The sequence below is a fragment of the Pleurodeles waltl genome, chromosome 6, assembly GCF_031143425.1.
Source record: "Pleurodeles waltl isolate 20211129_DDA chromosome 6, aPleWal1.hap1.20221129, whole genome shotgun sequence".
Classification (NCBI taxonomy): Eukaryota; Metazoa; Chordata; class Amphibia; order Caudata; family Salamandridae; genus Pleurodeles; species Pleurodeles waltl.
Genome location: NC_090445.1, coordinates 957,280,395 through 957,294,266, shown reverse-complemented (window position 1 = coordinate 957,294,266; position 13,872 = coordinate 957,280,395). Strand labels below are relative to the sequence as shown.

The window sequence follows — 13,872 nt, the reverse complement described above, 5'->3', positions numbered from 1 at the left end:
TGTGTGGAGGGAGATAAGGGGGTAGCCTCACTGTTGAGGGTTCTAGCTAACCAGAGGGCAACATGTGGGGCCATTTCCTCACAAAGAGCAACTGATAATAACCCCTCAGGAGCCTTCCCACCCTCTTGTGGGGTCTCATGCTCAACCTCTTCAATGCACGCCATTTTCACATTCACAACCCCATGCCAATTATCCTTTTTCCCATAATTCACTTTTGTGTCACCTTCATTTTTGTAAGCAATCACCCCTGTATCTGGAGCCAGCCCATTCTGTCCATAGCCTTTTTAATATAGTTGGGAAAGGGTGCATGCTAATTTTATCAGACAAATCAGACTCCAGGTTTAGGTATAAAGGGACACTCTTCAACCATATGATGCTAAATAGTGGGTGCAACTTCTTTCAAAACAATGGCGAACCGACATTTTTTATACCTACTTTTCACAATAAAGAGTTCTTCCTTTTTTTTCTTTTAGGCGTTTTACGCTATGACTACCTAGAGAGGCCCCCTTCACAGGGGAAGCGATAAATATGGGATCCTCAAGTGACTCAACACAATCATCAGAGAGACGAGTAACACCAGAAGAAGAAGGGAGAGGGGGAGGGGCCCCTTTTTTAAAAAATTGAGAAAATGGGTAGGGGATTCTCAGATTCACTTACATTAGAACTTTGAGCGTCTTGGAACCACACCTCAGACAAATGTATTACAGAGAGAGAAGGTAAATTGTCACTCTCATGCGTGGCATCACTTTACCACCAGAATTCACAAAATGTACAAATGATGACACCACAGCTCCACCAGGATCACCCACCTGGATGCCAATTTCTTTCACCCCATTTTTCTCCACTTTGTTAGTTTGAGAGGCTGAAACCATACCTCTTCCTCCATTTCTTCCTTCCTTGAGCTTAGGTCGAAAGAGTTAAGGTGCTGTACCCCCATTAGAATTGGAGATAGTATATCCAACACATGGACAGAGTTAGTAACTGATCTATCCAGTAAATCCAGAATTGAAGATAAAACCATCAATAACAGAAGAAACCTTATACCCTCCCACAGCTTCCAAATTGGGAGATTGCACAATGACATGACTCCCAACAAGCGCAGATAAATCACAAATTGTAGTGTTCATAGTATCCAGGGGGTCATGCTTGAGGATGGTGTACTGCTGTACAGAGCTGGTAATGATAGACAACTAGGTCAACATTGCAATGATAATCTCAAATCTTAACCAAGTCCATATCCAACCCCGCACCCTGAACCAAAGGATGACTTAAATTATCCTCCCTTTTCTGATTCTTCTCTTTGAAAACAGTAATGTCAGGCAAGGAGTAGTTCTCCAAAATACCAGACACCTCTTCACACAATACCCTGCGGAGACACTCAGCTGATTCTGAAGAAACTTCCTTATGCAACCAATTTTCTGGAGCAGTCTTGACCAGTTTCTTGACACTGGAGCAAGCTGGGGGCTTTTGGAACAGTACTCCGGCACCACATCTGCAGTGTTTAACATGGAAGCTGCCCCTACTCCAGTTGCTGCTTCAGGTCCATCCGAGCCATTTGACAAGCTTAGGAGAGCAGCAATAGGTGACCTGTGCCTAATCCACTAGGCTGTCACGGAGTCACAATCAGAGAAAATACCATATGCCTATCCATCTCCAGGACCTTAGTAGCTGCTTCAGCTATACCTAAAACTGGCCCCAAGTCCCTTTTACTGTCCTACAGCTCCCTCTTTGAAAACCAAGTCAATATAGTAGAGTGAGACTTTAGGAGGGACAAATGTGATTGTGTCTTCTTATGCCAGATGGTTCTTAAGAGTTTGGGACAACAAAGGGAAGTAAAAGCTGAGCAGGTGGAAGAAAGTAGATGACCTGAGCATAAACACCTGGGAGACATCCTATTGTGTCTTATTGTGCCTTAGTGCCTTTTATTGAAGCGTCCAAATTGAAGAACAACTGCAGAATGGAAAAAGTACATCCTGAATCCACCTGTACCAACCCAGGCTAAAGTCTTAATATGGTTGGTTGGTTGGTTAAGGTAGCAACAGCTAAGCCTGGTGTAAATTGTACTGTAAATCATGCTCACAGAACACCCTAACTTAGTGGGACCATCTCCATAAGACAGGACTCAGTCCAATCCAATATTGTTGTAGAGGAATTGGAGGAAATTGTAAAAAAGTCATAAAAATCATGAACGAACCATAAAAATATTAAGGCAGCATGACAACAGTATCAGAAAGGAAACAATAACAGGAGAGTGAGCACGCCACCCTTCGCCAAGGTGCAAACCGCACCAGTCTTTTTCTGGCCGCTTCCACACCCCAGATGAGAAGACCACTGCCTAATGCTTACCCTCACAATCCTTCCTGCCTGTCCATGGCTGTCCAAACAACCACCGCCCGCACTCTATTTCACTGCACTGTTAGTGCAGGGTGAGAAGAGGAAAGGGCAGCAGACTGTGAATTGAATGCGGTGGAGATGGCAGTGAGGTGTGAGGGCAGTGATAGCAGCAAAACATTTTCAGTAGCGGGCTCGGGTGCAGGTGTGGGTACGGGTGCAGGTGTGTCACCAGTATTCCTGCCGGTGTCCCTGGTTCCCGACACCCAGAGCTCCTGACCCCAACAGTCCTGACCCCCCCAGCCACTGCACCACACCAACAGCAGCCAGCAACCACTGATGCATTCCACTGGAGCTCCTCATTCTCATGCTCAGTGTGTGCTCCTTCTTGTCACGCTCCACCTTGTCACACTCCTCCTCCTCTGCACTCACCAGCCACTTCTGCTTATGACTGCTCCCAACTGTATCCTAATTAGCTGGTGCTTGAAATTCCAACAGGTGATATGCCTATGATCATTCCATCTTCACCACCAACTTCAAGATTCTGTACATTGAGGCTTTATCAGTCTTTGGGACACAATGATATTGGGTGACTCTGGGATGCCCCACCCTTTTGTGAAGGACAATGTACATCTTGTATGCTAGGCTCTGCAAAGCATTTTCATACCTACACACAAAGTGTTCAGAGGCCACAGTAGGGAAGCCAAGACCTGAAAAAAAAATGAAAGAAATGTGAAAAGTGGTAATCATAGTATGTCTGTAGAGCTAGGGATATTTGCATGAGACATTGGAATTTAGACACCACAGCCATTAGCGAAGGACTGGTTTCTACTGGAAAAAAATGTTGTAGGAGGCCTTTGCGATAAAACTATAGTGCTTGTTAAAAAGTACAAAGCAGAGCCCACCTTAGTTCTGGATTGTGGAAAGAGCAGGATTTAGAATATTTGGTAAAGAAAAAACAAGCCATGGAAGAGACTACTGGTGGGTTAGTGGGGATGTTCACTAGCAGTAGAATTAAAGAGGACAAGGGCAAGAAATGCATTCTGAAGAGGTGGAGAATTTTAAGCAAGGTTAGATGACTGCTGTTTGAGTTAATGGTGGGATTATCAGATTCCAGATTGCATTTTGCATTGTATTATACTGGTGACCACAGCAAAGTGCATTTGCCTCTGTTGGCAGTTTTAAAAACGATCTCCTTTATAATTGCCCACTATTTGCACAATGCCTCCCATATGTGATACCACACAAGCTGTGCTTATTCTCACAGAATGAAATTATGCTATTCTTGTTCTTGCAATTTATGAGACACTATCTCTTTTTCAGTTGGTATGAGGGCATGAACATTATTCAAAGACATTCTGATCTTTTGAGAATGTTCCTAAAATATATGAGAAGACAGCATCAACCAGTTCAGTAACATGCATTGTAAATTAATGCTTCAACAGCCGCACCTATATCTATCTGTAATTGTAAGAAATGTATCACTCTGGGAAGTTCATCCAACTTGTATTTTAAATACAAAAGTCAAAGAAGGCACATTTGTTTCATTTCCAGCATTTCCATTTGTACCCTAAATTTTCACTGAATTCCCCTATTATGCCACAAGTTTTGTAATTGGGATCACTCAGGTAAAAAATTGAATTGTGGGAGAACCAGAACAAAGAGAACAGACAGAACTTGAGGGGCTCTTGGTCTCTGTATTTGTGTTTTTTGCTCCATTTATTTTAGTGCAAAGTGCTTTCTCGCTTCAATTTTGGGGGCGAAGGTGCAGTTTGCACTAAGAAAAATGCAAAATGTCAGTTTTCTATTTCACATAATTTCCCTGAAATTTCACATAATGACACATATGGAAATTACATGAATTTCGCACACTTGTAATCGCCTGGGGTATTTTTTTAATGTGTATTGTGAAGTTCAGCTGTTTTTGTCATCCTGTACAATGTACTATAGAATATTATTTAGCAAAATAATTATAATGCAGTTTACCAAAATTTCCTGTCCTTATTTTGTAGATGCTTCTAACAGCAACTGGTAATTCCGAGCCTGACATTTCATGGATATCACCAGAAGACACCAATAGTTTAGCATTACCAATTAAGATCTCCACCTTGAAGTGATTGCCTGAGCCGCTCCACATGGCCTTCCTACTTCTGTCAGCTCTGCTACTGGCCCAGACTCATAGTGCGCCGATTGACCATTATGAGTTAGAGAATGGGGGCCTGCTAGAGATTCTGAAAACTGAAGTAACATTCCTGAGCAATAGAAGTGAACATTATTCGGCACAGGTGAGACCGCCAGGTACGAGTCGAAGAATACCTCACACAATCATTATTGGTGTCCGTAAAGGAGGTACCAGGGCTCTCCTGGAAATGTTGGATATCCATCCTAATGTTGTAGTTGCAGCAACAGAAGTTCACTTCTTTGACTGGGATGAGAATTACGAGAAAGGAATAGAATGGTACAGAGGTCTGATGCCATTTTCATATGAAAACCAAATTACAGTGGAGAAGACTCCAGGATATTTTACTTCCCCCTATGCACCAGAGAGGATTCATGCCATGAATAGTTCTATTAAACTGTTGCTTATCCTCAGAGACCCTACAGAGAGAGTAATATCTGATTACACCCAAGTGTATTACAACAGGCTGGAAAGTCACAAACCTGTTCAACCCTTTGAGAAAATTGTTATTAAAAATGGAGAGCTAAATACCAAGTATAAGGCCATTCAGAGAAGTCTTTATGATGTTCACATGGAGAAATGGTTAAAGCATTTCAGCATGGATCAAATACACATTGTGGATGGAAATACATTGATTAGAGATCCACTTCCTGAATTGCAAAAAGTGGAAAAATTCCTTAATCTGCCTCCCAGGATTGTGCCATCAAATTTTTATTTCAACCAAACAAAAGGATTTTATTGCATTCGAAGTGACGGGCGGGAGAGATGCTTGCACGAGTCAAAGGGTCGCCCACATCCTGTTGTGAACAGCACTGTTCTGGATCAGCTCCATTCATATTTCAGAGAGCATAACACAAACTTCTATAGAATGGTTCACCATAACTTTAACTGGCACTGATAGGTTTAAAATAGAGCAAGCTCTTGAACGTGCCATTGTAAACAATTCCTGCAGACTTTATTGAGCTGTGACCTGTCTTAGGTAGAAAAATGCACTAGTATACAGATAGGGGGCATAGAAATAAAAACAAGGTTGTGCGGGAAATGCATCTTTTAGGTCTGCCTCAATGTTCCAGTGCCACAAATCAATTTCAAATGTAAAGGTGATCTTAGGACAACAAACATTTGATAGATTTGTTAACAAACATAATGTATTTCCTTGTTTGTCACTTTCGATAGTTTTAGGACAATGTACCTTTTTAAATAAAATCGCACAACTCATTTTCAACTGTACATACTTGAAAAACAATTGTAAAATTTACTTACTATGTCATTTTTGTTAGTAGTAATTTTTATATCATGGGTCATGCTAATGTAGTTGTATTCATTTCTAAAACGATGGTAGCCTGACAATGCATTTGTTGAAACTGGCAGTCTTTAGTGATATAGATCATAACAAGTCATATTTGAACTGTTTGTAAAAATTGTTTTTTAACATATTAACTATTTACAGGCTATTGATAAAATAACTGAAATTCACTCTCAAATCATTGAAGTGTTAACAATGCAAAGTTGGGCACTTTTGATAACGTATAATGAAATAACTCAAATGCAGGATAGCACCATATTATAGTTTAGATAATGTTGATTGTATTGAAAAAAGTCAAATATTTCTCAGAATTTGACTAAAATCGAATAATGGTGTTGCAAGTTAAAAAAAATATGAATTTGCAAAACATAATAAAACTGCAAGATGAGTAAACATGTGCATAGTTTTATCAGTTATTATAGATATGCATGTGGATATACATGTGCCCAAATAAAATATACTCTCTATAAAACATATTTTATATTTTATGAAGGTAAATTATTATGTAATTTTAACATAGGAATGCTAAAAAAAATGTAAGCAGTCACAATGAAACCTGTTATTCACGACTTATTTTGTTACCACTGTGATCTTTGCCAATTTACATACTTTTATTGTAGTAATGATTTTCACATCTAAAATCAAACATGGTTTCAAGCAAAAGTATATAGAAATCTTTTTTTTTTTTGATTGAGAGGAGTAAAAGCCCCACTCAGGCAACAACCGCAATCCTTTATCATGATGACCCACAAAAGTCACTAAATTAACCTGTGCTTCATCTTCTGGTAGCATGGCACAAAGCAGTGTGGCTTAACGTTGAGCCAATGTGTAAAGTATTTATGCAGCACACAAATTATAAACACAAGAAAAGTCCCAAACCAGTTTAAATATAACTAGAATAAATGTTAACATATAAAGTGATGTCAGAATGAAAAAAAAATCCAATCAGTAGAACAAGAGATATACAGTTTTAATTTTTTGAGTAGATATAGCACCTAAAAGCACTAAGCACCACTCATGGTCATCTGGTTGTGCTAGACCAGGGGCAAGTCACAAGTTTAGGTTGACCATGATGGAGTGTGATTGGGATAATTGGATACAGGGACCAGGTTAATACAGCTGAAAAAAGTTACCTTGTAAAAGTCTGGTGCCTAGAGTTGCAGTCATGATGGAGACAAGGAGCCCTGAGAGTGTCATGGATGAGTGATTTAGGAGATTCAATATTTATACCTGGTGCCAGCCTTCTAATTGGGGGATTTCCTATTCTACCCCACATCTGGTTATGGAAGGTTCTTCCCCTTCCCCAGGCTCCAAGAAAACTAGAATGTCAAATGACTAGTGTCAGGAGCTTTTGTGAGTGTGGGGGGTAAGCCCTTCGAAGAGTAAGAGGGGTAAGGCACAGCTACGCCCACCAGTCGCCTTGGTAGCGCAGCCCATCCTGCCCACACCTAGGGCCTCATTATGAGCTTGATGGTCCCACCACGGGGCCGCCAAACTCACGGGGAGGACTTCACTGTCATAGCGGTGGCATCCCCTGAGCTTATTACAGTGTTTCCGCGAGCTGACCGGCGGGAACATTGTAATATGCATTCTCGCTGGGCTGACATTTGGGAACAGTGTTAGGATATTGGCTTCTGTTCCCTTAAGAGAGCCAAGGCCAATATCCTAACACTCCAGTGCGCATTCCGGCGGTGTTTGGCAGGAAGCACTGTCCTTCTCGCCAGCCTTCTCATAGCGGGGTCCCTGCCATGAAAAGCCTGGTGGAAAGAGGGGTTGTAATCAGCACGTGGCGCTAAGTTCTGTGCCTCCATGGGTGGCTACAAGCCCGACCACTGTCACCCCATTGGGATCTTTGGTCTTTAGGTGGGTCTGCCCGGCAATCTTGTGATTTGGCGGTTGGACCGCCACGACCGCAGTGGTCCAGCGGCCACCGCGGGGCTGGCAGTCCACCAACCTCATAATGAGGCCAGTAGTCTTTTTTTTGTCACTAGATGGAAGGAATGCACAAATCCCACCAACAGAGCATTCACCAGCATGTGAGCCAGGACACAAGTAGAAGACTTAAATGGGTAGAACAAGAACATGCTAATGTTCTTAAAGTGGCATTTTCAGATTTGTAACTTAAAATCTAACCCTGCCATTGAAAAGATTTTAAATTACAATTCATTTGTTTAAACACAATATTTCTATGTGCTCCTACTCAAAAGTTATCACTTACTAAATGTGAAACAGTAACCCAGTATTACACTAAGGGAGAGATAGGCCATACAGTGGTAACAAGTAAATTTTTGAATTTTTCAAGACCAGGACATGTAAAACTTAAACCCATGTGCCCTACGTTTGAAAATACAATGCACCCTGCTCTATGGGCTTTTATTGCCTACTTTAGGGGTTACTTATACATTAAAAAAAAAGGCTTATGCCTGGAAAAAGTTTATTTTGCGAGGTTGAAATGGCAGATTAAAAGAGCATTACAGGCATTAGTAGTAGGTCAAAGGCATGTTTTAAAGACTTCCTTATTGAGTGGAAAAATGAGTGCTGCATGAGTCCTAGTCACATTTAATTTACTCTCCGTGGATACATTTAGTACCAATTATTAGGAACTTACAAGTACATTTAATGTTCTAATTAGATGTGATACAATCTTACCATGTTTGAATGAGAGAGCTCATTGATTAGAGTACTAATATAAACAAAAACAAATTCAGCAGAACAGGAAGAGTAAAGGCAAAGGATTTGGTGGACTACTACACCAAGAATGTCAGGTCTAACATTAGTTAAATATCAAAAAATTGCTCCCTACCAAGTAATTGAAGTCACAGCAACTTAGATAACGTCCACTAACAGTTAGGTCATATACTAACAAAGTATTTTCACATAATTCCAAGACTCATTCAAGTGGTTGTTAAAACATTTTCTCTCTTGGAGGAGTCTTAGAATTATGTGAAAATACTTGCTTTAATATGTGACATAACTGTTAATGGACATTAATTAAGTTGCTGTGACTTCAATTAGTCTGGTGCTGAGTAATTTTTTATATTTCATAGGGGTTTATTCAAGGTGGGAGCATATGGTGGCTGGTCTCCCAGGCTCGTGAACCAGGAATTGATATTGTGAGCAATTTGTTTCCATTAGTTTGGTAGCTGCCATAGTTTTTTTCAGCCATTATTGTGTAAATCATTTGTTGTATCTAACATCAATTAAATGTAAAAGGTTTTGTACTGGAAACTGAAAATGGTATTCCTTTCACTTCTTATTTTTAATTTATGTGACACTCTTCACTAGTGAACATTCTTTCCTGTTGTGGCTTGACACTTCACAACTTGAAGCATTGGCATGACCAAAAAGCTACTTGGAAATCTGTCTGTTACTACCTTTAAAGTATAGAAGTACCCTACCACCTGCAATGGTGATCAACCATATCTCTAACCCTTTATGCACTTAGACCCAGATGTACAACCGCAAGTTTTGTGACTTGCAATTTGCGACTCATTTGCGAGTCACAAAACCAAAAACACAACAGTGTAACACACACACTGTTTGCGATTTCCAATGGGGTTGCAAATGACCTACCTCATTAATATTCATGAGGTAGGTCACAATTTGCGACCCCATTGGGAATGGCAGCCCTCACAGGGATGGTGACCATGTCTGTGACTGCTTTTTTTAAATAAAGCAGTTTTTTTCTTAAAATGCAGCTCATTCTCCTTAAAGGAAACATTAGTGCCATCAAAAGTGTAAAACCTCGCATTCTTGACCTAGGTCAGGGTTTTGTGAAAAGAAAGAAAATGCATTCTACCTTTTTTAACTAAATACATGTAGCTATGAGAGACTGCTGTTCTCAAATGTGTTTAAAATACCGCTTTTAGTCTGAGGCCTAAACGTTTATTTCTACATGTTAGTTGCATTAATTGTCATTATTGAAAATGCTCCTGCACCCTCCCCCATCTGATGGTTTCCAGCCATCACAAAATATAATTGAAAAATTATTTGAAAACTCACTTTCATCTTCAGTTCAGTATTTTCTTTTTCTCCTTAAATGTGCCCTTAAATGTTAGCTTAATTTTAGTTGCTGGTCTTCTTTCTTAATGCAGTCATTTAATTCTAAACCTTTTCTCATCTGTTCATTCAATTATTTATTCTTTTGCAATAATGTTTGATCGCTTTCTGCTCCACGCAGCAGGAATCCAGGACCAGGCCCTCGAATGGACCGCATCCTTCCTCTCCGGCAGAACCCAAAGAGTCCGCCTCCCCCGTACCAATCCAAAGCCTTCAACATCATCTGCGTCATACCCCAGGGCTCATCCCTCAGCCCGATACTGTTCAACATCTACATGGACCCCCTCGCACAAGTGGCCCGTCAGCACAACCTCAACATCATCTCCTACGCCGATGACACCCAACTCATCCTCTCCCTCACCAAGGACCCGCACACCACCAAAACCAACCTCCACGAGGGACTAAAAGCCATCGCCGACTGGATGAGAGACAGTCGGCTAAAACTGAACTCGGACAAAACAGAGGTCCTCATCCTTGGGCGCACCCCCTCCGCCTGGGGCAACTCATGGTGGCCGTCCACGCTGGGTCCCCCACCAACAGCGCACGAAACCTCGGCTTCACCCTCGACTCCTTACTTTCCATGTCAAAGCAGGTCAGCGCCATATCCTCCCCCTGCTACAACACCCTCCGCATGCTTCGCAGAATTTACAAATGGATCCCAACAGAAACAAGAAAAACAGTAACCCAGGCCCTCGTCAGCAGCAGACTCGACTACGGCAACACCCTCTACAACGGTATCTCATCCAAACTCCTCCAACGCATCCAAAACGCCTCCGCCCGAGGTTTCTTTCTGTTTTGATTTCTTCATTTGAAAACAGAAACTTTTTCCTTTATATTTCTTCTCTAACTTCAGTCTTGGATTCCTATACTCATCTTTTTCCTTTTTCCAAACTTTCTTCAAAACATCCTCAGTTTTATTATTATTACTATGTACAAAGTGTGATCTCTCTTCTAAAATCATCATAATACAGGTTTTCTCTAATGGATTCATTAATTAGCTTAGATTGTTTTTATATTTCGTAGTAGTGTCTGTAAGAAGAAGAGATCTAAAATAATGCCAAGGTGTCTTCATTTCTTTTGCCTGTGGATGTAAGTTCATGCCTTTTAGTAAAGGTTCTTTTGAAAGAATCATGTCAAAGTTGAAGAAATAATATTCAAAGTGTTGTTACTTCTAAACTAAGCTAAGTAAAATACTCAATGAAGATGCTATAAAAGAGGAACAATGGTATGCCACCTCCGCATCAGTCAACGGTGTGCATGCACATAACAATCCTTTACATCTATAGCTCATTTATTCTTTTGAAGTAGTGTAGAATAAACATTTGTTGAGTAATCTTCTTTCATGTAATCTACAAATAAGATGTTCAATGTTTCCTCATCAATGTCAGGAATATTTGTTGTTAGTATGTTATATGTGTTAGTCAATAAAGATACAGATTTATCTGTCTTGGATGTAAAGTGTCTCATAATAATATTACTACGGCTAACAACTACTAATAAGAATGTAATACCTACAATAATCTTACATCTAGCTCTGATTAGGACGCACATATTTGTCTAAAATCACATCTTTGAAAACAAGAAAGTGTAGTAGCAAATGTTAGACCTGTGCCTTCAGTCACTTAGTTCACAACTAATCTTTATTTGTCTTCCTTTCTTCATAATTGGTAATTCAGATAGATTGTTGCTGCTACATTTACATCAATCTTCATATAGTCTTCCCTCTGTGTTCTTCTAAAATTGTATCTCTACTCTTCTACTGCAGCCTCAGACTTAGGTAAATCTTCTTAATTGTATAGTAACATATGAATTTGTATTTCGGTTTATTAGCATAGTTCATTCAATGAGGTGTCAGTTACTTTCCCTAAATGAATTTCAGGACAACTTGAAGGTGGCTCTGGTAGTTCTTTGTTCCAATCAAGCAAATCTGATATTGGGATATTTAGCACTTGGCCCACGTAGTAAGTCCATTCAGGTGCAGAATGCCTCTGACAAAGTACTCTGGCTCTTTTGGATCTTCTCATTGTTTGTTGATCTCCTTCTGTGTCACTTAAACAATTTGACTCTGTCTCTTCATCAATTGTTGGCAGTATAGATCCATCTGACAATCTTGACTCAAACTTCTTTCGTCTGTAGACTCTTGGCCATTTAATACTGTAGGTGTCTCTTTTTGTTCCTGAGTCTGTACTTGTTCCTTCTCCTTGATCGTCTTGTTGCACTGATGGTGTCTCAACGTTCACTTCTGTCAGAGTTCTTGCTTCTCCCATTCTATACCAAGAATTGTAATGCCACTCTGTGAGGTATCCGAGAATTGGCCTTTTTCACCTGTCTGCAGTTCTTTCCTCCTTTCTTCTTGCTGTTGTGCTCCCTAAACTTATGTGACTTGTACAGTTTGTGGTGGTACAGTGGTGGTGGTACAGTCACCAGTATTCTCGGTTCTGGCTCATAGAATGCTAATTCTTCATTCAGATCTCTTGCTATCTGACTTTGCAATACATGCTTCCAGTTTGGCACTCCAGCTGTGTTTGTGATTAAATCACCAAGAAGAGGCCTTTCCGCCTTGGCACAGGACAGGACTTTCTCACATTTTTTAATGGGGACCCTGTCCCCTGGGCTCAAAATGTGACACTGCTCTCTATGCAGATTTGAAGTGACAGCTTCAACCTGTCAAGAGACAGAGAATACCACATCAGCCATTTCTTTGGAGTTATCAAGTACCATGTCATGCACTATGGGCCAGATGTATCAAGAATGCATTTTGCGAATCGGAAATAGCGATTTCTAAGAATCGCTATTCCTGATTCGCAAAATGCAATGTATCACATTTGCGATTCGGTAACAGGGATTTCTTAAAGATCGCAAATGCTATTATCGAATTGCAAATTGCGATACAGCCCCCATGCGCATCTATGGGCCTGTCGGCCCATATTTGCGAATATTTAGCATGTCCCAAATTCCTAACTGGAATTCGCAATTTAGGGAAATGCAAAGTCCAGGGTGCTGGGGGCCTAAGGACCCCTCTGCTGCACCCCAACAATTTTTTTTACAACATGTAAGGTGCACACATGCCAAAAGGGCATGTGTGCGTTACATGTAAATTTTAAAAATGCATTTTAAAAGCATTTTTAAAATTTGCACATGGTTACCACCAAGTTCAACTTGGTGGTATTAGCAATTCCTTAATGCCCAATTCGCATTAAGGAATTGCTTCTTACATGTGCTTTAGAAATCGCAAATAATGAATCCTTATTTGCGATTTCTTATTTAGAGAGTCGCAATTTGCGAATCTCTAAACAGGGTTGCAATTTTAAGGAATTGCTATTTTAGCAATTCCTTAAAATTGCATTCAGAATGCTTTTGATACATTCTGAAATGGCTTTTTGCATTCGCAAACGGGCATTCGCACCGTTTGCGAATGCAAAAAGCTTTGATACATCTGGCTCTATATTCACAAATGCATTTGCAGCTCCCCCAGGCAGCCTTGTGGCTCTTCTCATGAGAATCTTGTGAGGTGATAAACCTGTTTTCCTGTCAGGTGTACTTCTAAGGTTCATGAAAACCAAAAGTAAAGCTTCAGGCCATTTGAGTGTTTTTGCCAGTCAGGACTTGATTGTACCATTGAGGTGCTCAAATGTCCCAGAAGCCTCTGGTTGAAAGCCCCAATGCAACTTCTGCTTTACCTGTACTGCTGCACACAACATCTGAAGGATCTTACTATTAAAGTGTGTTCCTCAATCTGACTCTAGAGAAACTGGCATTTCGTACCTTGGCCAGTTCCCTTAACAGCAATTTAGCCACAGTGAGACTGTCAATTCTCCTTGTTGAGTAGGCTCTCATCAATCAAGAGAAAATGCACACTAAAACCAGGAAGTATATTAGCCCATTACAATCATTTTGATGAAGTCCATCTGCATCTGGTTGAAGGGACCACCTGATCTCCATATGTGACTTAGTGTAACATGTTCATTCCTTATGTTTATCTTTTGCCATGTTATGC

General features: G+C 40.5%; 1 protein-coding gene across 7 annotated transcripts in view; it reads left to right on the top strand.

The window, feature by feature from the left end:
• Positions 1-6,211, top strand: part of LOC138300428 (heparan sulfate glucosamine 3-O-sulfotransferase 1-like) — a 734,894-nt gene extending 728,683 nt beyond the window's left edge. For all 7 annotated transcript variants that reach the window (XR_011204937.1, XR_011204935.1, XR_011204936.1 and 4 more), the window contains one exon: positions 4,344-6,211. Coding sequence is in view for 2 of the 7 variants with exons in the window: in XM_069239778.1 (XP_069095879.1) it covers positions 4,467-5,408 (942 nt within the window). In the remaining 5 variants the exon portion in view is untranslated. The remainder of the gene's footprint in view (positions 1-4,343) is intronic.
• The last annotated feature ends 7,661 nt before the right edge of the window (positions 6,212-13,872 follow it).